The following is a 23,459-nucleotide window of genomic DNA, read 5'->3' on the forward strand; positions in this document are numbered from 1 at the left end:
AGAAAGGAAGCGTGTTAGACAAGGAATAAATGAGGGTAAAATTAAATCTTGTCTTTTTCTTATTAATTGATTTAACAGAAAACGGTTTGTCCAAAATAATAATGTTAACAACAATGTATGTGATCATTACAACTTATAGATTAGTGTAATAAATGACAACAATGGTATAAAGGATTGGAGGGATGAATTAGAAATACTCTGTTATAAAAGTACTTCTCTCAAGGGAAATTTTTAAATAACCTAAAAAAAATTACGAAAATACAACTTATCAAAGTTGTGGGATGTGGCAAACAGTGCATAAAAAGAAGTTTGTAGCATTTAATGAATATATTAGAAAAGAAGAAAGCTCTATAATCAGTAATCTAAGCTTCTATCTTAGGAAACTATACAAAGAAGAGGAAATTAAATTCAAAGTAATCAAAATAAAAGATAAAATCTAGGCAGAAATCAATGATACTGAAAATAGGAAATCAATGGGAAAACTCAATGAAAACAAAAGCTAATTCTTTGAAAAGATTAAAAACATTTATAAGTCTCTAGCCAGACTAAGAGAAAAAGAGACAAGGCACAAATTGTTAATATCAGAAATAAAGGAAGGCCTGTCACTACTCTCCTGTTGACATTAAAAAGATAATAAAAGAATATTATGAACAACTTTGTCCAAAACTTTGATAGCCTAGCTGGAATGGAACTATTCCTTGAAAAACACAATCTACCAAAACAAACCCAGGGAGAAATAGATAATCTGCCTAAGCCTATAACCATTAAAGAAATTGTATCATAGCAAAGACATGGAATCAACCCAAAAGCCCATCAGTGATAGACTGGATAAAGAAAATATGGTACATATACACCATGGAATACTATGCAGCCATAAAAGGGAATTACATCATGTCCTTTGCAGGGACATGGATGGAGCTGGAAGCCATTATCCTCAGCAAACTAACACAGGAACAGAAAACCAAACACCGCATGTTCTCACTTGTAAGTGGGAGCTGAACAATGAGAACACATAGACACAGGAAGGAGAACAACACACACTGGGGCTTGTTAAAGGGGGTAGGGGGAGGGAGAGCATCAGGATAAATAGCTAATGCATGTGGGGTTTAATACCTAGGTGATGGGTTGATAGGTGCGGCAAACCACCATGGCACAAGTTTACCTATGTAACAAACCTGCACATCCTGCACATTTACCCTGGAACTTAAAATAAAATTTAATTAAAAAAAAAAGAAACGGAATCAACGCATAATACACTTCCAAATGAGAAAGCACCAGGCCCAGATGGGTTCACTGGTGAATTCTACCAAACAAGAGGAAATTGTAACAATTCCATACAATCTTTCACAGAAAATAGAACCCAAGGGAATACTTTCTTAAAAAATGCTATGAGGTCAGCATTACCTTAATACCAAGACCAGGTAAAAAAAGTTACAAGAAAGTAAAACAGACCAATATCCCTTACACACATAAATGTAAAAATCCTCAACAAATATTAGCCCATCAAATCCAGCAATGTATAAAAAGAATTATATGCCACAACCTAGTAGAATTTATTCCAGGTATGCAAGAATGTTTCAACATTCAAAAATCAATTAGTATAATCCATCACATCAAAAGGCTAAAGAGGAAAAATGATAGTGTTACATCAATAGAGCAGCAAAGGTATTTGGCAAAATCTAACACCCATTCATGATATTAAAAAGAGAAACTCTCAGAAAACTAGGGATAGAGGTGTTATGGGCTGAATGTGTATGCCCCATGCCAAATGTGTATATTGAAGTTCCAACACCCAATGTGATGGCATATGGAGGTGGGACCTTTTGCAGTTCATCAGGTTTAGATTAGCTGATGAAGATGGAACTCTCAAAATGGGATCAGTGCCCTTATAAAAAGAGACACCAGAGAGCTTGATCTCTCCCTCTCTCCCCCTACATGCACACACTGAGGAATAACCATGTGAGAACACAATGAGAAGGTGAATGAATGAATGAATAGGAAATCAATGGAAAAACTCAATGAAAACGAAAGCTAGGAAAACAAGCTGGGAAGTGAGACCTCACCAGGAACCAAATCTGCTGGCACCTTGATCTTAGACTTCCTAGCCTTCACAGCTGTGAGAAATGAATGTCTATTATTTAAGCCACTCAGTATATGGCATTTTGTTATAGCAACCTGAACTGACTAAAATATAGAGAACTCTTTATACTTAATAAAGAACATCTACAAAAAATCTACAGCTAACATCATAAGGGTAAGAAACTAGATGCTTCCCTGCAAAGATCAGGAACAATCCAAGGATGTCCCTTCTCACTAATCCTATTCAACATTGTACTGGAAGTCCTAGCTAATGCAGTAAAACAATAAACTCAAATAAAAGGTACACAGATGTGGAAGGAAGAAATAAACTTACCTTTGTTCACAAATGACATTATTATTATTATTTTGAGATGGAGTCTAGCTCTGTATTTTTAGTAGAGATGGTGTTTCGCCGTATTGGCCAGGCTGGTCTCAAACTTCTTGGCCTCAAGTGATCCTCCCACCTCCCAAAGTGCTGGGATTACAGGCGTGAGCCACTGCACCCGGCCCACAAATGACGTTATTGTCTACGTAGAAAATCCTTCAAAATTGCCCTTATATGCTCTCAGCAAACTAGTATTTCACGCATGAGAAATAAAAAGAAAAAAGTGCCCCCAAAGACCATTGAACCTCTCATTGTGAAACAGAAGCTCATGAGTTTTAAATAGAGAAGAAGTCAGGAGGGGCCTCTGAACAGTTTGTTCTCCAAGCAGCCGAGCACACCTTCACTAAGGAGAACCACATTCTAGGATTTAGCATTGTTCTTGCATTATTTATCTCAGATCCAAAAGTTCAACTTGCTGAAGGCTTTGATGTGTTTATGCCTAAAACTTCACTGTACTCTATATTGTCAAACTACACTCGCACAGAAAGCCTTTTGTTTAGAAAATGGTGTGTGCATTTTTTATAACAAGACTTTGGCTAACTCCTTACCCAATAGTAAGAGAAAAAAAGGACTTGATGACAACCAAAAAGGACTAGACCAAAATACTGTGTGTACAATAAAAGTGAGAAGTGTTACAGCATTCTAGAAAGGATGAACACATTAAGGATTAACATGAAAGCTAGCACAGTGAAACTATAAGCATTCTGCAACTAAATTGACAAGAGAAGAAGGAAGGTGTGGGAACATAATAAGAAAATGAGATCAAGGGGTATACTGAGGCTGGACAAGAACGCATATATCCTATAGATATTGATGACTCATGAAGGATTTTACATGTGAAGGAATAATACGAAATTATTTAGAAATAGATCACTGTAGAGACGTCCAATAGAACTTTCTATCATGATGAAAATATTCTATATTTCTGGTGTCCAGAATTTTCCCACTGCCCACAATAGCCATCAAGTGACTATCAAACACTTGAATCCAAAAACATATAATAAAATATAAAAATATATATTATGAACAGTGGGATTTGTCCCAAAATTATGGGTTAGCTTAACATTTGAAAATCAAGGTAATTACCAGAATGAAGAAGAACACTGATATGATCATTTCAATAGATGCAAAAAATTTTGGCAAATTTCAGCACCCATCCATTACGGGAAAAAAAGTCAGAAAACTAAGGAGGAAGAAAAAGAAAAGAAGGGAACTTCCTCAATAAATATTGAAAAGGAAGAACACTGTTGGAGGATGTATTTACCTGACTCCAATACTTGCCAAGAAGCTACAAAAATTAAGAATGTTTGGCACTGGCATAAGGGTCAATAAATAGATCAGTGGAATAGCCTAGGAATTGGCCCACACTTATAAAATTTTTAGATTTTTCTACAAAGGAACCAAGCAATCCAACTGGGGAAAGTCTTTTTAACAAATGATGCTTGGACTACTGGATATATATATGGAAGAAAATGAACCTTGACTCCTGCCTCATACAACACACAAAAAATAAATTTGAGACAGATCATAGATTTAACTATAGAAGTTAAGCCACAAAGTTTATAGAAAAAAAAAGAATTTCTTCATGGCTGGGACTGTAGGCAAAGGTTTCTAAGACAGTGTACATAAAATAAACTAGAACTTGGGGGAAAATCAGCAAAGAAAGGCTGAAAAACTATTTCAAATTAAAGTAAACCAAAGAGACACACCACATTCAGTGTGTACACACATATTTGATTCTGGGCCAGGAAAGAAAATGACTATGAAGGAACTTTTGGAACCAATTGACAGAGTATGAACAGTTTATAATTTAGATAATAGTGTAGTAATAAATTGTATCAGGCCAGGCACAGTGGCTCACGCCTGTAATCCCAGCAGCTTGGGAGGCCGAGACGGGCGGATCACTTGAGGTCAAAAGTTCGAGACCAGCCTGGCCAATATGGTGAAACCCAGTCTCTACTAAATATACACAAAGTAGCCAGGCGTAGCGTGCATCTTTATTTCCAGCTACTCGGGAGGCTGAGGCAGGAGAATTGCTTGAACCCAGGAGGTGGAGGTTGCAGTGAGCTGAGATCATGCCACTGCACTCCAGCCTGGGCTAGAGAGAGGGACTCTATCTCAAAATAAAAATAAAATAAAATAAAATAAGTTGTATCAATTGGATAGAGAATACATTTCTTGATTTTGATAATAAAAAAGAAAATTCCAAAGACTCAACAACGACAAAAGACCCAGTAACTAACAAACATTTATGGCAATGTTGCAAAATAGAAGGTTAAGATGTAAAAGTCAATTTTTTCTTATATCCCAGGAATGAAAAATTGTAATTTGAAATAAAAAATACAATACCCTTTATATTGACACCAAAAATGAAATACTTAGGTATAGATATACAAAAATAACTACAAGTTCTCTCTGAGGAAACTACAAAACATTGATGAAAGAAACAAGATCTAAATAAATGGAAAAATATTCTTTTTTTTGGATCATAACATAATATCATAAGATGTCAGTTCATCTCAACTTATCTATAGACTCCATGCACTCCCAATCAAAATCCCTGCAAGTTATGTGGTGGATATTGGCAAACTGATTATAAAGTTTATGTGGAGAAGCAAAAGACACAGAATAGCCAACACAATATTCAAGAAGAAGGACAAGGTCAGAGGACTGACACTACCCAACTTTAAGACCTACTATAAAGCTCAAGTAATTAAGAGGGTTTGATATTGGTGAAAAACAGACAAGTAGATCAGGGCAACAGAAGACAGAGCCCAGAAGTAGACCCACAGAAATATGGTCAACTAATCTTTGACAAAGGAGCAAAGGTAATTTAATGGGGAAAAGATAGTCGTTTCAACAAATAGTGCTAGATTCACATGAAAAAAAAAAATAGGCAAAGACCTTACCCCTTTCACAGATACTAACCTAAGTTTAAAAGGCAAAACTATGAAACTTCTAGAAGATAACATAATAGAACATCTAGATAACTTTGGGTTTGTCAACAACTTTTTAGATGCAACAAAAGCATGATCCATGAAAGAACAAATTGATAAGTTGGGTCTCATTAAAGATTATTCTCCTCTACAAAATAAACTGTTAAGAGATTAAAAAAGAGAAGCCACAGAGAAACTATTTGCAAAACAGACATCTGATAAAAGATTGCTATCCAAAATATACAAAGAATTCTTAAACTTAACAATAAGAAAACAATCAACCCATTTTAAAATTGGGTAAATGATGGGAACAGACACTTGGCCAAAAAACATATTCAGATGGCAAATGAGCATATGAATACATACTAAATATCACATGTCTGGGGAATTGCAAATGACAATGACAGTAGAAAGTCCAAAGTTAAGCTAAATGGGTTAAAACAGGTCCTTGTCCACAGTGAGTAAGAGGGACAAAAGGAAGCAATGTAAGCTGCTGCACAGGCAAGGGATATACGGGTGTGCAAGTTCACAAGCATGCATGTGGGAGATGGGGTGGGGTTGGGGACAGAGGGGTGAGTATCATGAGTCAGTACAGCTGCCTCTATGTCCTGGGCTTAATGCTTGTGAGTTATTTGTTCTGGAAATTTAGATTTTAGGAGCAAGTCAGGGTTACACAGGTGCTGGTGGAGGCACTGAGGAGTAAAACCATGGCTGTTGCAATCTATTAGACTGGAACACATTTTAAGAGGAAATAAATAGCTTATACCAGTCAGACAGACATAGGTCAGCATCTTCTTTTAACTTTTTATTTACTCTCGACTTTAAAAATGACAAACTATCCGAGCTGGTTTCCTCATCTGGTATAAGGAGGTAGTAATAATACATTCTGGTAATAGTCTATAATGTCTTTACACACAAAGAGGTTAGAACAGGGCCTTTCTCAGTTCAGTAAATGTCTATCATAGTCCCTGTTTTCTAAATGAATTGACAACAAATTGCCCAACACATGTTTCAAATTCTCACAGTAAAACCGATCAGCTTTTGGTAGAATCACTCCTCTATAGGTAAATATCTTGAGAGCAAGATCCCAGCACCTCCAGAATTACCACAGTAACTTGTGCTGGCATAGTTTTTGATACATCTACAAATTTTCAGAATAGGGAATTGAACAAGAAACCACAGGTGAATGTAAGCACCACAAGAAAGGGGATTCATTTCTCTTTGGTTTATACTGTATGCCCACTGCCTAGGAGAAAGTAGGAGCTCAATATGTATTTGTTGAATAAATGAAAGGCATCAGTGACATTATGAAAGAGGAAGAACAGCTCAGGAAGGCAAAGAGATGCACACACGCCAACAAATTCCAGCAGACCCAGCCAGGCTCTGTTCTCCCAAGCCTGGAATTCATTCATGAGAGTATGCTGTGGAACAGAGAAAATCCACCATTCAGTTAAGGCCATGAAAAAAGCAGAGTTAACATGGTCTTCCTCTAATACATAACATTCATCTCCAGATGTGGTACAGAATCATCCTCACATGTTTTCTTCATATCAGCAAAATATTGTACAGTTATAGTAAATATCTGGTAACAAAAGCTATATGGAAATATATGAAATTTCATCATAAGAATAGGGCTTCTGGCCAGGCATGGTGGCTCATGCCTGTAATCTCAGCACTTTGGGAGGCCGAGGCAGGCAGATCACCTGAGGTCAGGAGTTCAAGACAAGCCTGACCAACATAGAGAAACCCCATCTCTACTAAAAATACAAAAAATAAGCCAGGCGTCGTGGCGCATACCTGTAATCCCAGCTACTCGGGAGGCTGAGGCAGGAGAATCACTTGAACCCAGGAGGCGGAGGTTGCAGTGAGCCAAGATGGCACCATTGCACTCCAGCCAGCCTGGGCGACAACACCGATACTCCCTCTCAAAAACAACAACAGCAACAACAACAAAAGAATAGGGTTCCCTTTTGTACCTGGGAAATATCAGTGGTTTCAGCAAAAAGGAACTTTCTCCAAGATTACCTATAAGGGACATAAAAAAAAAATCACTCTCCTTTAGGAAGCAAAGAAGAGGCAATTGATGTTTGTAGTGGTGAGGCATGAGCTCCAAAATAGATCTTCCCCAGAGACTGATCCACGGGTAAAGAAAGTCAAGGGGAATAGACTTCATCAGGATGGTGAGTGTATTAGGTTCATACTGCTGCTTTAACCAATTACCACACATAGAAGAGCTTAAAATAATACAAATTTATTATTATCTTATAGTCCTGGAGGCCAGAAATCTGCAAAGGGTTTCATTACACTAAAATCAAGATGTTGCCAGAGGAGCTATCCCTCTGGCATTTCTAGGGAAGAATCTGTTTCTTTGTCTTTTCCAGGTTCTGGAAACAGCCTGTATTTCTTGGATCTTGGCTTCCTTCCATCTTCAAAGCCAACAATGGCCAGTGTAGACTTTCTCATGATGCTTCAATCTGATAGAGTCCCTGCCTCCCTCTTCCACATCTAAAGTACCCTTGCAATTACATTGGCCAAGATAATCCAGCATAATCTTAAATTAAATTCAGCTGAGTAGCAATCTTAACGATCCTTTGTCAGGAAGTATAAAATGGTACATGTTCTGGAGAATAGGACATGGACATCTTTAGGGGACCGTTAACCTGCCAAGCACAATGAGGGTAGCGTCTAAATGAGTTTTCAAATGGACAACAGTAACAACATCAACTTTGTGTTTAACCACATTGCTCTGTCTGTCCCATGCAGGAAGCAGGGAAAGGAGGGGCTCAAGAGTAGAGGACGGATGTGGGGGCCAAAGGATTCAAAAGGAGCCAGGTTGTTTTGTCTCGGGGAGGGGGGTGCACGGTGGGATCCTCTCCTGAGAATGACTGCTGACACAGCAGGTAGTTGTGGCAGGTGGCTGAGATCCAAGCTGGTTCGAATACCAGCCACATTTCCACACTGCCAAATGTCATGGCAAGAGAAGACTTGACAGGGAATCGAAGAGGAGCCAGGACCATCCCTACCTGGTGGCATCAAAGAGGGAGGACTGTTATGACCTCCTGAGGGTCCTGACAGGGAAAGGTCCTCTTTTGTGGGCAACTGTGGCGACGGTGCAATGCCCAAGTGAGCCACCATTTGTAATGAGAAAGAGCAGTGTGGCAGAAAGAAATGAGTCTGGTGCAGACCAGTGGTTGGTCTCCTAGGGTTAGAGGTCTAGGTCTACCTTCTTTTAGAAGAGGGGCAGTGGTGAGGCCTTGATGGGAGCCCCCTGCCCCGGAGTTCACTTAAGAGCAGGTGTACCTTCCTCCCCTGCGTGGCTCCACGAAGCTGGGAAAGAAACGCACAAGACGACCACCCTAGAGCCCCAGGCCTCTCTGGCCTGAAATTGCCTCTCCCCTCCCACACTGCAGTGCTGACACCCCCTTTCCCATCAGCGTCCACAAAGGATGGTAAGGGGACTGGGGAGAGGGAGGGGGCAGACACCCAGCAGTCCCTGTGAGGGGGGCGGTTGGGGCGGGGGGTGCAGACACGTCACGGGGCGGTTTGGTATCCATCCGCTGTTCCCTCCAGCGCGGCTCTTCCCGACCTCGCGATCCTGTCCCCTGCCCGGGCCCCTAGCCGCCCGCCGGTCCCATATATTACAGCAGCGACAGAAATATGGTAGTGGTCGCCACGTTAGGGTCCGCGGGGGCCTCCTGAGGCAGCCTGGTGCCAACCCCCACGCCCAGGCTGGGGCTCATCCTGGCCCCGCCCACCTCGGGGTCGGAACTACGGTGGGCCTGGGCAGGGGGCGTCGAGCACTTTCGCGCCGTATCCCTCCGCCCCCCTTCCCGACACCCTAGCGGCGAGCGGTTCTTGCCGCATCCTGCGCAGCCCCTGCCTACTTTGGTGCAGAGGCGTGGGGGGCGGGACGCGTCCTTGCCATTCGGATCGCGGGGAAAGCAGTGGCTCCAAGTGAGCCAGAGGAGAGCTGAGGAGAGGAGGGGGAGGCCGACGACCTGGGCCCTGGGCCTCTGAAGGCAAGTGCGGGTGCATGAGGTGGGGGTCCGGGTTGCGGGGGTGGTCCGGCAGGGTGGACCAGCAGGCAGCCTGCCCCGCGGACCCTGACAGCCTGGCAACGAGGAGACGATCTGGTGGGAGCCAGGCGCTTGAGAGAGGTGCGCAGTGCCCGAGACCCCTGGCGATGGGGAGGCGGTGACCGGAGCGGGCCGGGCCAAGGGCTGAGGGGCTGGCTCGGGAGGCACCGTCAGATCGTTTGGAGGAGAACCGCGCTGACCGCTTCCCAGCCAGCTTTGCAGGCGCCCGCGCCCCGCCCTCGACGGTGTCTGTGCCCGGAGAGGGCTGTGGGGGAGGCTCCTGCGGGAGAAATGGCGGAGCGGGAGCTGTTGTGGGGGGCGCCTGGGGAGGCAGCTGGGGGGTGCCCGGGGAGGCCGGCGGGGGTCGGCGTCCCGGCTCTGTACCCAGTCCGCGGGAGGTGAGCCGCGTTTGCTACTCCGGGTCCCGATTCCCGAAAGGGGCCTGTGGGGCCGCATGTCCTCGGTGCCTTCCCTTCCCACAGGCTCCAGGTTGATGTCAAAGTCTTCTGTCTGTGCGGTAGGTCTGGCGTATTCTGACAGGACACAGCGAGCATCTGTAGAGGAGAGGCTTGAAATAAAGGAGCACGAATATTGCCTGGATTTCTGGAGGTGTGTGGGGATGGGGGTTGGGAGCTAAACACTGATTGGGGACCCGAATCGGGGTAGGGGACTGTGACCAGAGTAGGTCAGGCATCCAGGAGCACGTCCTAATCTTCCCCTCTCTAATGGCGCTTCCCCCACCTTCCATCCCCACCTGCCTCCCCCACCGTCCTAAACTGGGGGCATGAAAGGGTGGGCTTTGGAGGTGGGGGTGATGAGGGAGATATACTGACAAGTACCAATTCACAACCTGTTTTCTAGAATATGCGGCTCCCTTCCCCCATTTTATGCTGCGCAGAGCAAGGGGATGTGGCGCACCTAGTGGTGAATCCTCAGAATTGGAGAAGGGAGTAATGGGAAGAGTATGACGTCAAGAGAAGGAGTTGTTATCTCTGGAACCTTGAAGCAGGGCCCAAATAAAAGGAGAATATTCTACCAGCAAAACCCCGAATGTTGAAAGACAGATACCAATAATATGGGGACTCTTATCCTTGGCATTGGTCTGTCTACGAAGTGCTCTTCTGCCACCACTCATATCCTGACTGTCTTACTTTTTCATGTGTTTGTCCATAGGCCTACTTTAAGGCTAGCCAGTTCTGCAAGAAAGGCAAGGAGGAGGAGACTGGCTCACAGCTCTGGAGGTTGATGAGAAGGGGGAGAGGACAATGCAGGGGACAGTTGGAGAGAGAGAGCATGGCAGGTGGCAGATCCACTTCCACCTGTAGTAGAAGTGGCAGACCCACTTCTATTCTGCCGGATTTGCACAGTGCCAGCATCCTTTTTATTTCTTGCAGGAGACACGAGATAGGTGTAGGTTGGGTTGTGACTCAGAAAAGACCTGAGAGCAGGGACTAGGACACAGGAAGCCATAGATACATTGAACCCTTGAATGGGAAGACAGATATTTGTCACAGGGGCCAGAGTGCCCACCTACCTTACGAAGCACTCACACTCCATTCTCTCCTGTATGTTTACTTGTCTGTAGGACCCCCTTCTGTCAGCTGTGGGGCCTGACACCACTTGAACAAGAGAAAGAGGGGGAAACTGCACCACATCAGTGAAGGTTGGTATGAGAGTGGGTATACTTTTGGGTGGGGTAGTGGAGACCAGCATGGGTCCGGGAGTGATTAGGGTCCAATCTGGGGGCTTCTTGGCCCCTCCCATTGCCGACACACTTTCCCACCATTGTTGGACCTGTTTTGTAGGAGGCAGCCGGTCCAGAGGGACTTTCTCAAAGCCCAGCTGTCCCACCTAGCATTCAACGTCAGTCGCACTGCATACGTCTCGTACAATTGGAAGAGACTCCAAGCCTCATTTCATTCTCTCTCCCTAGATCCACCTCCAGTGGCTGCTCTGCTGGTGGTGGAGTTGCTGCTGACAACCACCCTCAACGGGTCTGCACCCATCCAGGAAATATCTGTCTTCCTTTAGCTTGGTTGTGCCTGTTCTACACTCCATCTGTCTTATTGAATTATTGACTGAGACTGTGTTTGGGAAGGAGGCTGAGTGACTACTGGACTGGATATTGATTCTAACTCTTATTTCCAAGCTTATATCCTCAATCACCTAAAGATCAGAGTGTGAAGAAACAAACCTGTGACGGATCTGTGGTTGAGGTTTAGACTGGGGGAGGAGTATATTACCTGACTTTCTTTGTAACTTGTACCATGACTGGGGCAGAGATTGAGCCTAGTGCCCAGGCCAAGCCTGAAAAGAAGGCTGGGGAAGAGGTTATCGCTGGGGCTGAGAGAGAGAATGATGTCCCTCTGGTGGTCAGACCCAAGGTTAGGACCCAGGCAACTACTGGGGCAAGGCCCAAAACTGAGACCAAGTCTGTTCCTGTGGCAAGGCCCAAAACTGAGGCCCAAGCAATGGGTGGTGCAAGACCCAAAACGGAGGCTCAAGGAATGGCAGGGGCCAGGCCCAAAACCGATGCCAGGGCAGTAGGTGGTGCTCGTTCTAAAACTGATGCCAAGGCAATCCCTGGAGCAAGGCCCAAGGATGAAGCCCAGGTGTGGGCCCAGAGTGAATTTGGGACTGAAGCAGTGTCACAGGCAGAAGGAGTGTCCCAGACTAATGCCATTGCCTGGCCACTGGCCACTGCTGAGTCTGGATCAGTTACTAAATCTAAGGGCCTGTCTATGGATAGAGAACTAGTCAATGTGGATGCTGAAACCTTTCCTGGCACCCAGGGTCAGAAAGGAATCCAGCCCTGGTTTGGACCAGGGGAGGAGACTAATATGGGGTCTTGGTGCTATTCCAGGCCCAGGGCCAGAGAGGAGGCCTCTAATGAGTCTGGGTTCTGGTCAGCAGATGAGACCTCTACAGCGTCTTCTTTCTGGGCTGGAGAAGAGACAAGTGTCAGATCATGGCCCAGGGAAGAGTCCAATACCAGGTCCAGGCACAGGGCTAAACATCAGACTAATCCCAGGTCCAGGCCCAGATCCAAGCAAGAAGCCTGTGTTGATTCTTGGTCTGGATCTGAGGATGAGGCCAGCAACCCATTCTCCTTCTGGGCTGGAGAAAATACCAATAACTTGTTCAGGCCCAGAGTCAGGGAGCAGGCAAATATCAGGTCCAAGCTCAGGACAAATAGAGAAGATTGTTTTGAATCCGAGTCTGAAGATGAGTTCTATAAGCAGTCCTGGGTTTTGCCTGGAGAAGAGGCCAATAGTAGATTCAGGTGCAGAGACAAAGAAGATCCTAATACCTCCTTGAAACCCAGGGCCCAGAAAGATGTTGACAGTGATAGGGTCAAACAAGAACCCAGGTTTGAGGAGGAAGTCATTATTGGGTCCTGGTTCTGGGCAGAAAAAGAGGCCAGTTTGGAGGGTGGAGCTTCAGCAATCTGTGAATCTGAGCCAGGAACTGAGGAGGGGGCCATTGGCGGATCCGCGTACTGGGCTGAGGAAAAGTCCAGTTTGGGGGCTGTGGCCAGAGAAGAGGCCAAGCCGGAGTCTGAAGAAGAGGCCATATTTGGGTCCTGGTTCTGGGACAGAGATGAGGCCTGCTTTGACCTAAATCCCTGTCCTGTGTACAAGGTCATTGATAGGTTCAGAGATGCAGCTGAGGAGCTTAATGCATCCTCCAGGCCCCAAACCTGGGACGAGGTCACTGTTGAATTCAAACCTGGTCTTTTTCATGGGGTTGGCTTCCGATCCACAAGCCCCTTTAGAATTCCCCAAGAGGCTTCTGAAATGCTTGAGGCAAAGCCCAAGAACCTGGAACTTAGCCCGGAAGGAGAAGAGCAGGAATCTTTGCTTCAGCCTGATCAGCCTAGTCCTGAGTTCACATTTCAGTATGATCCTTCCTACCGGTCAGTCCAGGAAATTCGAGAGCATCTTAGGGCCAGGGAGAGTGCAGAGTCTGAGAGTTGGTCCTGCAGCTGCATACAATGTGAGCTGAAAATTGGTTCTGAAGAGTTTGAAGAACTCCTTTTATTAATGGACAAAATTCGGGATCCTTTTATTCATGAAATATCTAAAATTGCAATGGGTATGAGAAGTGCTTCTCAATTTACCCGAGATTTCATTCGAGATTCAGGTGTTGTCTCACTTATTGAAACCTTGCTTAATTATCCATCCTCTAGAGTTAGGACAAGTTTTTTGGAAAATATGATTCACATGGCTCCACCTTACCCAAATCTAAACATGATTGAGACATTCATATGTCAAGTGTGTGAGGAAACCCTTGCACATAGTGTGGATTCCCTTGAGCAGCTGACTGGAATAAGGATGCTTAGACACCTCACTATGACTATTGACTATCACACACTGATTGCCAACTATATGTCTGGGTTTCTCTCCTTATTAACCACAGCCAATGCGAGAACAAAGTTTCACGTTCTGAAAATGCTATTGAATTTGTCTGAAAATCCTGCTGTGGCAAAAAAACTATTCAGTGCCAAAGCTCTTTCAATATTTGTGGGTCTCTTTAACATAGAAGAGACAAATGATAATATTCAAATTGTTATTAAAATGTTTCAGAATATCAGTAACATTATAAAAAGTGGAAAGATGTCCTTAATTGATGATGATTTCAGTCTTGAGCCGCTTATTTCAGCATTTCGTGAATTTGAGGAGTTAGCTAAGCAACTACAAGCCCAAATAGACAATCAAAATGATCCTGAGGTGGGACAGCAAAGTTAATATGATTAACCACCTGCCGATGATCAGCCTTATGTTCCCAAAGAGCCCTGAGTAGTGCTTTGGTGTTCACAGTCTGTTTTTTTGTTGTAACTTACATTTTTTAATGCTGATGTTAACTTTGTCAACTCTTGTTTTGAGCTGGATCATTTTGTGGATGCCAAATGAATATCAAAACTGAAAACACATTTGTTGATATTTGTCTTGCTGTCCAGATTGCAATATTTTTCAGTATGAAGCTTTCAATGAACTGTATCACCTAAGTAAGCTACCCTGCTATTCGTTGTTTAAATATATGGTTCTCTATTTGAGTCTGTGTTTTCAATAAAGTTCTATGTTAAAATTGGCATAAGTGACCCTTCTTCAGTTTAAGAACCATGTACAGATAAATCATGTGCACTTACAAACATAGGTAATTATTAGTATGACAAACATGCGCTCATTAGAAAATTCTGTTCTTGAGTTAAGAAGGGAGAGATTATTGTGGGCTCTGATACTTGAGGAATGCTTCCGAGAAGAGGGACCCACTTAAATTGGTCAGGATAGAACAAATTGGTCAGGATAGGAGAGCAAGACAACTTGCCCGCCTGTTTGCCCAATTATGAGCCTTCCCAACAACCAACCTAAAATTAATACTTCTTATAGGACCCATTTAAATTACCATCTTAGCCCTGGGACTTGCCTAAGGGTAGGATAAGACAAATCATTAGGTTGCTCTTGGAAGTGGGTAGTGGTGGTTTGAAGAAAAGTGTGTAATTGAATAATCTGTTCTGGTAGCATGGATGAACCCAGTCTGCCTGAAACAAGTAAAAGGAGTTTGATGAGAAATGCAGTTAGGAAGTTGGGAAGAGGCCAATTTGGGGAACAGAATAAGCCAAATCTGCATATTTAACGATTCAAAGTACAGGTGTTACTTCAATGCCACCTAAAGGCTGAAAGAGTAGGATAGCACAATTAAATGGAGTGGGGAATATGATTACCTTTATATTCCTAGACAAAGGAAAGTGTTAAGGAAATACCATGCAGCCATTGAAATGATTATGTATGGATAGGTTTATTGACACAAAAGGACATTAATTATTTTATATTTGGTGAAACACAGAATGTGACATCATGTATGGAAAATTAGATTCCATTTTTAAAACATCTGTAAATGTACACAATTCCTATGCAATTTCAATACGAATTTCTAAACACAGACTGGAATAAAATATATACCATGTTAAAAAATGCTTAGAGACAGGCGTTGGGGAGATACAAACATTAATAAGACAAATTTAAAAATTAATATGCCTACATCTTGTGCCTTGAGTTATAGATGAGCATGCCGGAAAGGACACAATTATATAAATGAATAAACTATAAGTGTTAAAAAACGGTTAGAGATAATATCATTTAGAAAAGTTGTAAATGAATGAGCTATCAGAAAGACTAGCTTTTTATAAAATGTTTTCAAGATAAAAATTAAAATTGGCTGGGCACAGTGGCTCACACCTGTAATCCCAGCCCTTTGGGAGGCCGAAGCAGAAGGATTGCTTGAGCTCAGGAGTTCAACGCCAGCCTGGGCAACATATTGATGCCTTGTCTCTACTAAAAATACAAAAAATTAGCCCAGCATGGTGGCACGCGCTTGTAGTCCTAGCTACTCAGGAGGCTGAGGTGGGAGAATCACTTGAGCCTAGGAAGTTGAGGCTGCAGTCAGTCATAATCACACCACTGCACTCCAGCATGGGTGATGTGAGTGAGACCTTGTCTCAAAAAAAATAAAATAAAATAACCAAGGGTGGGCCAGGTGCGGTGGCTCACGCCTGTAATCCCAGCACTTTGGGAGGCTGAGGTGGGCGAATCACTTGAGGTCAGGAGTTCAAGACCAGCCTGGCCAACATAGCGAAATGCTGTCTCTAGTAAAAATACAAAAACTTAGCCAGGCATGGTGGTGCGCGCCTGTAATCCCAGCTACTGGGGAGGCTGAGGCAGGAGAGTCGCTTGAGCCTGGGGGGCAGAGGTTGCAGTGAGCTGAGGTTGCACCACTGCACTACAGCCTGGGTGACAGAGCAGAACTCCGTCTCAAAAAAAAAAAAAATTACCAAGGGTGTTAAGTTTAATATTAGTCTGTTCATGGTACAAAAATGGCACCTTTTTCACATAATTATTACCATAAAAAACATAACATTTCCTTTTGAGGTGACAACAAAGTTCTGGAGCTCGATAGTGGTGATGGTTGTACAACATTGATAATGTACTGGGTTGTATACTTTAAAATGGTTAAAATGATAAATTTTACGTTATGTGTATTTTGCCACAATAATTTAAAAAATGACCACACCATACCTTCAGTCAGGAGAATTGGAAAAGACAGGGATATATGTTGGTTTGGAGAGGAAATTCAGACGTACGAGAAATATCCAATGTTTTATTATTTTTAGACATGATAACTTTTTTTTATCTGAGAATGCTCTAAATTTTCAAAGGTAAAATTACAACTCATGTAAATGTAAAAAGAATATGTGAAAGATTTTTCAACACAATTAATGAACAACTGCTAGGATTAAGAAAACAGTTGAAGGGTATATGTGTATATACAATATACACGATACAAAGATATAAACAAAACATTGAATTTCATAAACACATAGGAAATTAATAAATGTTAGAATAACGCTGCCAGGTTAAATATAAAACTGGTTAATATCTTACAGGGCAATAAATTGTAATATTTAAGGTTATCTATTGCATTGGACATAAATCATTTACATATCTATTGAATAAAATATCTACATGTTAACATCAGTGTCTACAGAGTTGAAAAATAGGTAAATCAATAGACATCCCAGCACTGCCCTGAAATGACATCCAGTAACTAATGGTGACTTTACCTAAGTTTTGTATAATTTTTCTGACAGTGCAACATGCTTTTTTTTCCCCACCTGATCCTAGTTTGGTAAGGTATATCGAAGTGGCAGTTTTGCCTCCCTTCGCAAGCCGTAAGTTTTAACAGGGATTATCCTGGTGGTGCAAATTGGAGTTTGCATGTTTGTTTTGCTTACCAGCATTTTTCAAGACAGATCTGTGTGTGTTTTAGTATGTCGCTTGAGTCGTATACAATATATTAAAAATCACTTCATTTCCCAAATCCTCATCGAATGTTCTTCGCCAGCCGTGTGGTCCTCCAGAACAAAGGCCAGCCTTCCTTCCAGCTGTCTGGCCAAGGAGCTTCAGGGTCTTCTAGCAAGCACCCCAGAGGCAGAAGACTGTCATCCATGGTACAGGACTGCGGCGAACAAGCTGACTGCGCAGTCACGTGGCGGGGGGGGGGGGGGGGGGGGGCTGACGGTGGGTCATGTGACCAGGCTCTGGATTAGGCCAGCCCAGAGGAGTGTTTTCTTACATCCAGAAAGGACCTGAAAGGCGGACGACACCTGTGATCCGCAGAGCAGAACGTGGGAGGAACGGCGGGATGTTAAGGTAGGTAGGTGTCTTTCTATGCTGTATCAGCCTGAAAACTAATTTCTCAGGCGACTGGAACTACAGCATTTGTTGGTAAAGGAAACAATCCCTCAGCCAACCGGGAGCGTCTTAGCCGGTCTGTCTTTTGTCCAGGAGCTCAAGAAGCAGAGAGTCTACCTGCCCGACGCGTTCGTGGAGAGGAGCAGCGGTTGCTATTGGAGGAGGTAGGTGCAAGGACAGCAGATGCCATCCCTGAGAGGTGGTGACTGAGACTAGATGCGGGTGCAGGTAATGCCTCGGATCCGCCTGCTCCCTCCTGCCTTTTGAACACCCTTGACCCCTCATCCCAAGGCTCCCAGCCCAGTGCCCTGTGTTTGTATGTGTGGGTGGGAGAGGTGGGCATATGGATGGAGTTGGCTTCAGGGGAGCCCAGAGCGGGGAAATGGTGAAGTGACAATTCGTGAACACCTGTGGTGCTGGATCAGGAAAGGCAGGGGTGGGGATGGGAACCGTGAGTTATGCGTCCGCACTCATTCTACTCTCTGTCTTCTTACTGGCAGTATTCAGGCAGTGGGGATGGCTGATACCAGCTCAAAACTGGCGGAGGGTGGACGAGGGCAGGAGAAGAGAACACATACATCTGCCTTTTGCTCCAAGGCTCCAGCTGGCTGGGGATGCAAGAGAGGAATGAACCTCAATCCCGGCAGTTCTAGGAAAAGGAGGAGGAGACATAGACTCGAGGGAGGAAACCTAGTTGCTGTGGGCCCTTCACCTAGGATTTCTCATTAGGATACTCCAACCTTCTTGATCCCCAAGGGGATTCCTGGATCTCAGCCCCATGCAGCAGGATCTCATTCCCATTGAGGGACACAAAGTGCGTTGCTACTCCGTGTGAGCTCTCTCTCCCTGCTGTCTTGGGCCTCGGAGGAGGGTCTTTCTGGGGACCACCTACAGAAACTGCTTCATGGATAGTCTCATAGGTTCCCCTCTGCATACCCTTTGCTCTCTTGTGTTGTGATCTCTGCTTATTCCTTAGGATGTGTTTCTTTGGTCCCATCCTAGGTAGCAGCCCCATGGTAAGTCCTTGTCCTCTTTCACATCGAGTATTCTCCTTTCCCCCTGCCCCATGCACCCACTGGGTACCAAGTGAAAGAAAATGGTTCCTCTACCCACAATACTTCTGGCACAGAGTGTGTGGATTTTTCACACCAAGCAATTCTGCTATTCTTTGAGGACACCAACTAGGTATCCTACAATTTAATTCAATTCTGACACTACCCAGAGTTAGTGCAGACTTCTCTGGTTAAGGGCTCATTCCCATAAGACTGCCCTCCCCCACTTCAGACAACAATCACAAGTAATGGATCTCCATGTCACCCACACTTCTGTCTGACTTAGCTACTAGTTGGGAGTTCCCACAACCCCCTCCTCAGGTTCGATAATTTGCTATAAGGGCCCACAGAACTAAGGGAAACACTACTTCCTATTACTGGTTCATTATAAAGGATATAAATTGAAAGCCAGATGAAGAGGTACATATGGCAAGGTCCAGAAGGGTCCCAAATGCAGAAGCTGCCATCCATGTGGATTTGGGGTAGACCACCTTCCCAGAATATGAATGAGTTCACCAACCTGGAACCTCTCAGACATTTGGGATTTTTATAGAGGTTTCATTACATAGGCGTGATTGATGAAATCATTGACCATTGGTGATTAGCTCAATCTTCAGCCCCTCTCTTCTCCTTGGAGGTCAAGGGGTGAGGCTGAAAGTTCCAACCCTCTAATCATGCCTTGGTCTTTCTGGTGACCACCCATATCTTGAAGCTACCTAGTGCACCCACCAGTCATCTTGGAGCATAAAAAAAGACACCTATCACTCCAGAGATTCCAAGGGTCTTAGTGTCAAGAACTTGAGACTAAAGACACATGTAGCAAAAGATGCTTCCGTTATCCCTATCAGGAAATAGCAAGGGTTCTAGGAGCTCTATGCCAGGAATATGGGACAAAGAATTATGGTTACCAAAGGCTGGAAAGGATATTGGGGATGGGGTATAAAAAGGAGTTGGTTAATGGGTACAAAAATACAGTTAGAAGGAATATGATCTAGTGTTCAGTAGCACAATAGGGTGCCTATAGTTAACAATAGTTATTATATATTTCAGTATAATTAGAAGAATAGATTTGGAATGTTCTCAGTGCAACAAAATGATAAATATTTGAGGTGATGTATATCTCAATTACATTACACATTGTATGCTTATATCAAAATATAATTTATACCCCATAAATATGTACAAATATTACATATCCATGTGAATTAAAAATTTAAAAAATTTTAAAAATAACTCATTTCAAATTTCAATCAAAATAAAAAAGATCAAATGCTTATTTCTTCATATATCACAATACATACAAAGTCAGTGTAAGAAAGTGTTTCTAGGAAGAAATGACTTTTTCTAATCCCACTCCTATCCTTATGTTTATACCAAGTTTATAGAGTTGAAACTATGTTGTTCTACTACTTTAGGCCCTCCTATTTAGACTTAAAAGCTAGGATAGATACAAGGTATGTGGGGCAAAATCATAGGTAGAGATTAGTCCCTAGGACTACATCCTCGTCTCCTACCCTCTCCTATTATTTTCTTCTCTTTACTCTCCGGAATTCTGATAATATAAGTACTGGGGCCAGCATTCAGATTATTGTTTTCTACTCAAGCTGTCTTGTCTCTTGTCTCTGTGTGTTTTTTTGAGTATGTCAACAGAGAAGACTTCAAGTATGGTGTGGTATAATAGAGAATATAGCTGATCTTTATCCCTAGTTGCTGACACAGAGCTCCAAAAAATCTTGGAATTTCCTGTGTGACAAGAGTATCTTTGTTATGCTAACGAAATGACTTATGGTGGGCCCCTAGGTAGCTTCAGGATGGGGACTGGTCGCCAGAAGGACCAACCATGTGATTAAAGGGTTGGAACTTTGGGCCAGCTCAACCTTCAGGGAAGGTAGTGGGGCTAGGTATTAAGTTCAGTCACAACCAATGGTTTAATCAATCTTGCCTATGTAATAAAACCCCAGTGAAAACTTTGAACTTCAGGGATAAGTGGAGCTTCTTGGTTGGTGAACATATTGTTCTCTAGGGAGGGTGGTGTATCCTGACTCCATAAGGAGAGGGTATAGAAGCTTTGCGTCCAGGATCCTTTCAGACCTTGTCCTGTGTGTATCCTTAAATGAAACTGTTATAATAAGAATAGCACTTTTCATGAGTTCTGTGAGTTGTTTCAGTTAATTATGAAACCTCATAATGTCATGGGAACTCCTGAATTTATAAGTGGTCAGTCAGAAGTATGGGTGCCTTCCTGAGAATTGGGGCTGGTATCTGATCTAAAGTGGGGGCAGTATTCTTGGTGATTGTGCCCTCAAACCTGTAAAGTCCAATGCTAACTCCAAGTAGTTGGTTTCAAATATGTGATGTCAGAACAATAGTGTAATTTTCCCTAGTTTTAGCAGCCACACCCAGGTTAATATACATAAAGCTTACGTTTGCTGTGTATTCTACATCAACAAGTTAAAATGAAGGAGTCAGACCCAACAGTGTATTATGGGTGAAAAAAGCAGTCTGTTTTTGTGACATGTACCTGTAATTTAGATAATTTTTAAAATTATCTGTGTATCTATTTATCTATATCTATCTATGTGTCTATCTATCTAATCTATCTATCCATCTATCCTGTCATCTTTTTTTTTCTTATCACAGCTCCCTTAGCCTAGAATTCCTGTTGTGGGTATTGCATTTATATTTGGGAAACTTCAAATTGTGGCCTGATTAAATACTTCTAAGTCCCAAATGTACTCCAAAGCAGATACTTAAACAGTTTATGCCTGTAGAATTTTTCAATCTCAGCCAAAGAGCAGGGCGACTGGTTGTGTGTGTGTGTGTGTGTGTGTGTGTGTGTGTGTATCCAAGCAAGATGATGATTGCCTTTGTTCTGACTTGTAGGTGGTTGAATCCTTCCTCAATTATTTTTCTGGGGTGTAGTTGAAATAAAAATTTCATCATTCACTCAGGCCTCTTCTTCCTTCTCCCTTTTTTGATAAATATTATGGGTACTTTATATAATAGAGGCTACTTCAGATGTCACTTGGCCTAAAATGTTGCGTGGGGATAGTATCAGAGTGAATTTTTCATCTGTCTAGTCTGGACTTTTAGCAGCCACTAATTCTCAACTCTGCCCCCAATTTCAAAAGAGCAACCTTCAATGGGATCTCATCTATAAAATACCACTAGATTTTCTGTCAAGGCTTTCACGACCTTGCACCCTTTAATACAAGTCTGCCTTTCTATCTCCATCTCTCATAACATTCTTCCAAGTCAAGGCCAGGACTAGAATGAAATAAAGAAGCTCTCGTTCTCAAGTGCCTCACACTATTCCAGGCCTTGCCCCACTTTGCCTGCAGTTAAGCCCCACTGGAAAATCTGTTGTTTTCCCAACTGTATTGTGTGCTTTACTACTTTTATGCCTTTCCCACATGCTGTCCCTTCAATCTTCAATGTGCTTACCCTTTTTCTGTCTATGGGAAACATCCTTTTGGGCTCAGTTCAAATGCTAGGGCCTTTTCGAAGTCTGATACCTCCTCGTCCTTATCCCTTGCCCCTTGGCAGGAGGTAATTCTTCCATTCTTTGTACTTACACAATATTTCATTTGCCACTTTGCCACTTGTTTCTTTTTCTTTTTTTTGAGACGGAGTCTCACTTTGTCACCCAGGCTGGAGTGCAGTGGCACGATCTCAGCTCACTGCAACCTCTGTCTCCCAAGTTCAAGCGATCCTCCTGCCTCAGCCCCCCAGTAGCTGGGATTACAGGCACGCACCACTAATTTTTGCACCATTAATTTATGCCTGGCTAATTTTTGTATTTTTAGTGGAGACAGGGTTTTGCCATGTTGGCCAGGCTGCTCTTGAACTCCTGACCTTAGGTGATCCACCCGCCTCAGCCACCCAAAGTGCTGGGATTACAGGCGTGAGCCACTGCACCCGGCCCACTTGTTTCTTTATACCATGTATCAGAGTCTTTTTATTTTTTATTTTTATTTTTATTTTTTAATGAATAACACAGAACTAGTGTTGAGGGACAGGAAGCATAGAGAAAGAAGCTTGGACTCTGGAAGTGTGATTCAAACCCCAGTCTGTCTGACTGCAAAGCCTGAATGTTTATTACTTAAAATAGTAATTTGTGTTAATATTAAGATTTATTGGATTTATTGGGTGATTTCTATGTGCCAGGGTACTCTACTAAGGGCTCTAAATGTATTCACTTAGTTAATCCTCAAAATAAACTTATGAGGTAGGTGCTGCTATTGTTTCCATTCTACATATGAGGAAGCTGAGGCACACATTGGTTAAGTAGCTTAGCCAACCTCACTGAGTCGGTTAGCAGAGGAGGTGACATTCCCACCTTTGTGGTTTGAATCTGGAGCTGATGTGCATTACTTCTATGCTATGTCTATATTCCTCCAGTGCTAGTTATCACTAAAAGCTTCCATGATCATTGTAACTGTTTTTACAGTCAGATCTTCTCTTCCTCAAAGCTTGTAGCAAAGTATTTATCATAAAGAAATTAAACCTGAATATTGTTAGACCTCCTGTCCGTTATCCTTTTTTCCCTGTTTATCAGCCTATTCCACCCTTTCCTTCCTTCCCAACCCAGTGTCCATCACAGTACATTATTTTTACTACTCTTCTACCTCATCCTCTAGTGCCTGGCTCCACTGTCCTGGAGAAACCCCAACTCTGGA

General features: G+C 43.1%; 2 protein-coding genes across 5 annotated transcripts in view; both read left to right on the plus strand.

Annotated features, from left to right (window-relative positions):
* GPRASP2 (G protein-coupled receptor associated sorting protein 2) overlaps positions 1–14,573 on the plus strand; it is a 121,982-nt gene extending 107,409 nt beyond the window's left edge. Inside the window, exons 1-3 of one of the 3 annotated variants that reach the window (XM_063635193.1) lie at positions 9,828–10,085; positions 11,062–11,139; positions 11,410–14,573. In XM_063635193.1, the coding sequence (XP_063491263.1) occupies positions 11,744–14,224 (2,481 nt within the window). In that variant the 5' untranslated portion in view covers positions 9,828–10,085; positions 11,062–11,139; positions 11,410–11,743 and the 3' untranslated portion in view covers positions 14,225–14,573. Of the gene's footprint in view, positions 1–9,827; positions 10,086–11,061; positions 11,140–11,281 lie in introns of those variants that run through there. The other 2 variants (XM_055268449.2, XM_063635192.1) reach the window with 2 other exon arrangements.
* Positions 14,574–17,821: 3,248 nt separating this feature from the next.
* Positions 17,822–23,459, plus strand: part of GPRASP3 (G protein-coupled receptor associated sorting protein family member 3) — a 38,635-nt gene continuing 32,997 nt past the window's right edge. Inside the window, exon 1 of one of the 2 annotated variants that reach the window (XM_055268468.2) lies at positions 17,822–17,956. The gene's annotated coding sequence lies outside the window, so the exon portion shown is untranslated. The remainder of the gene's footprint in view (positions 17,957–23,459) is intronic. The other variant, XM_055268469.2, reaches the window with a different exon arrangement.

The sequence above is a fragment of the Symphalangus syndactylus genome, chromosome X (assembly GCF_028878055.3).
Source record: "Symphalangus syndactylus isolate Jambi chromosome X, NHGRI_mSymSyn1-v2.1_pri, whole genome shotgun sequence".
NCBI lineage: Eukaryota > Metazoa > Chordata > Mammalia > Primates > Hylobatidae > Symphalangus > Symphalangus syndactylus.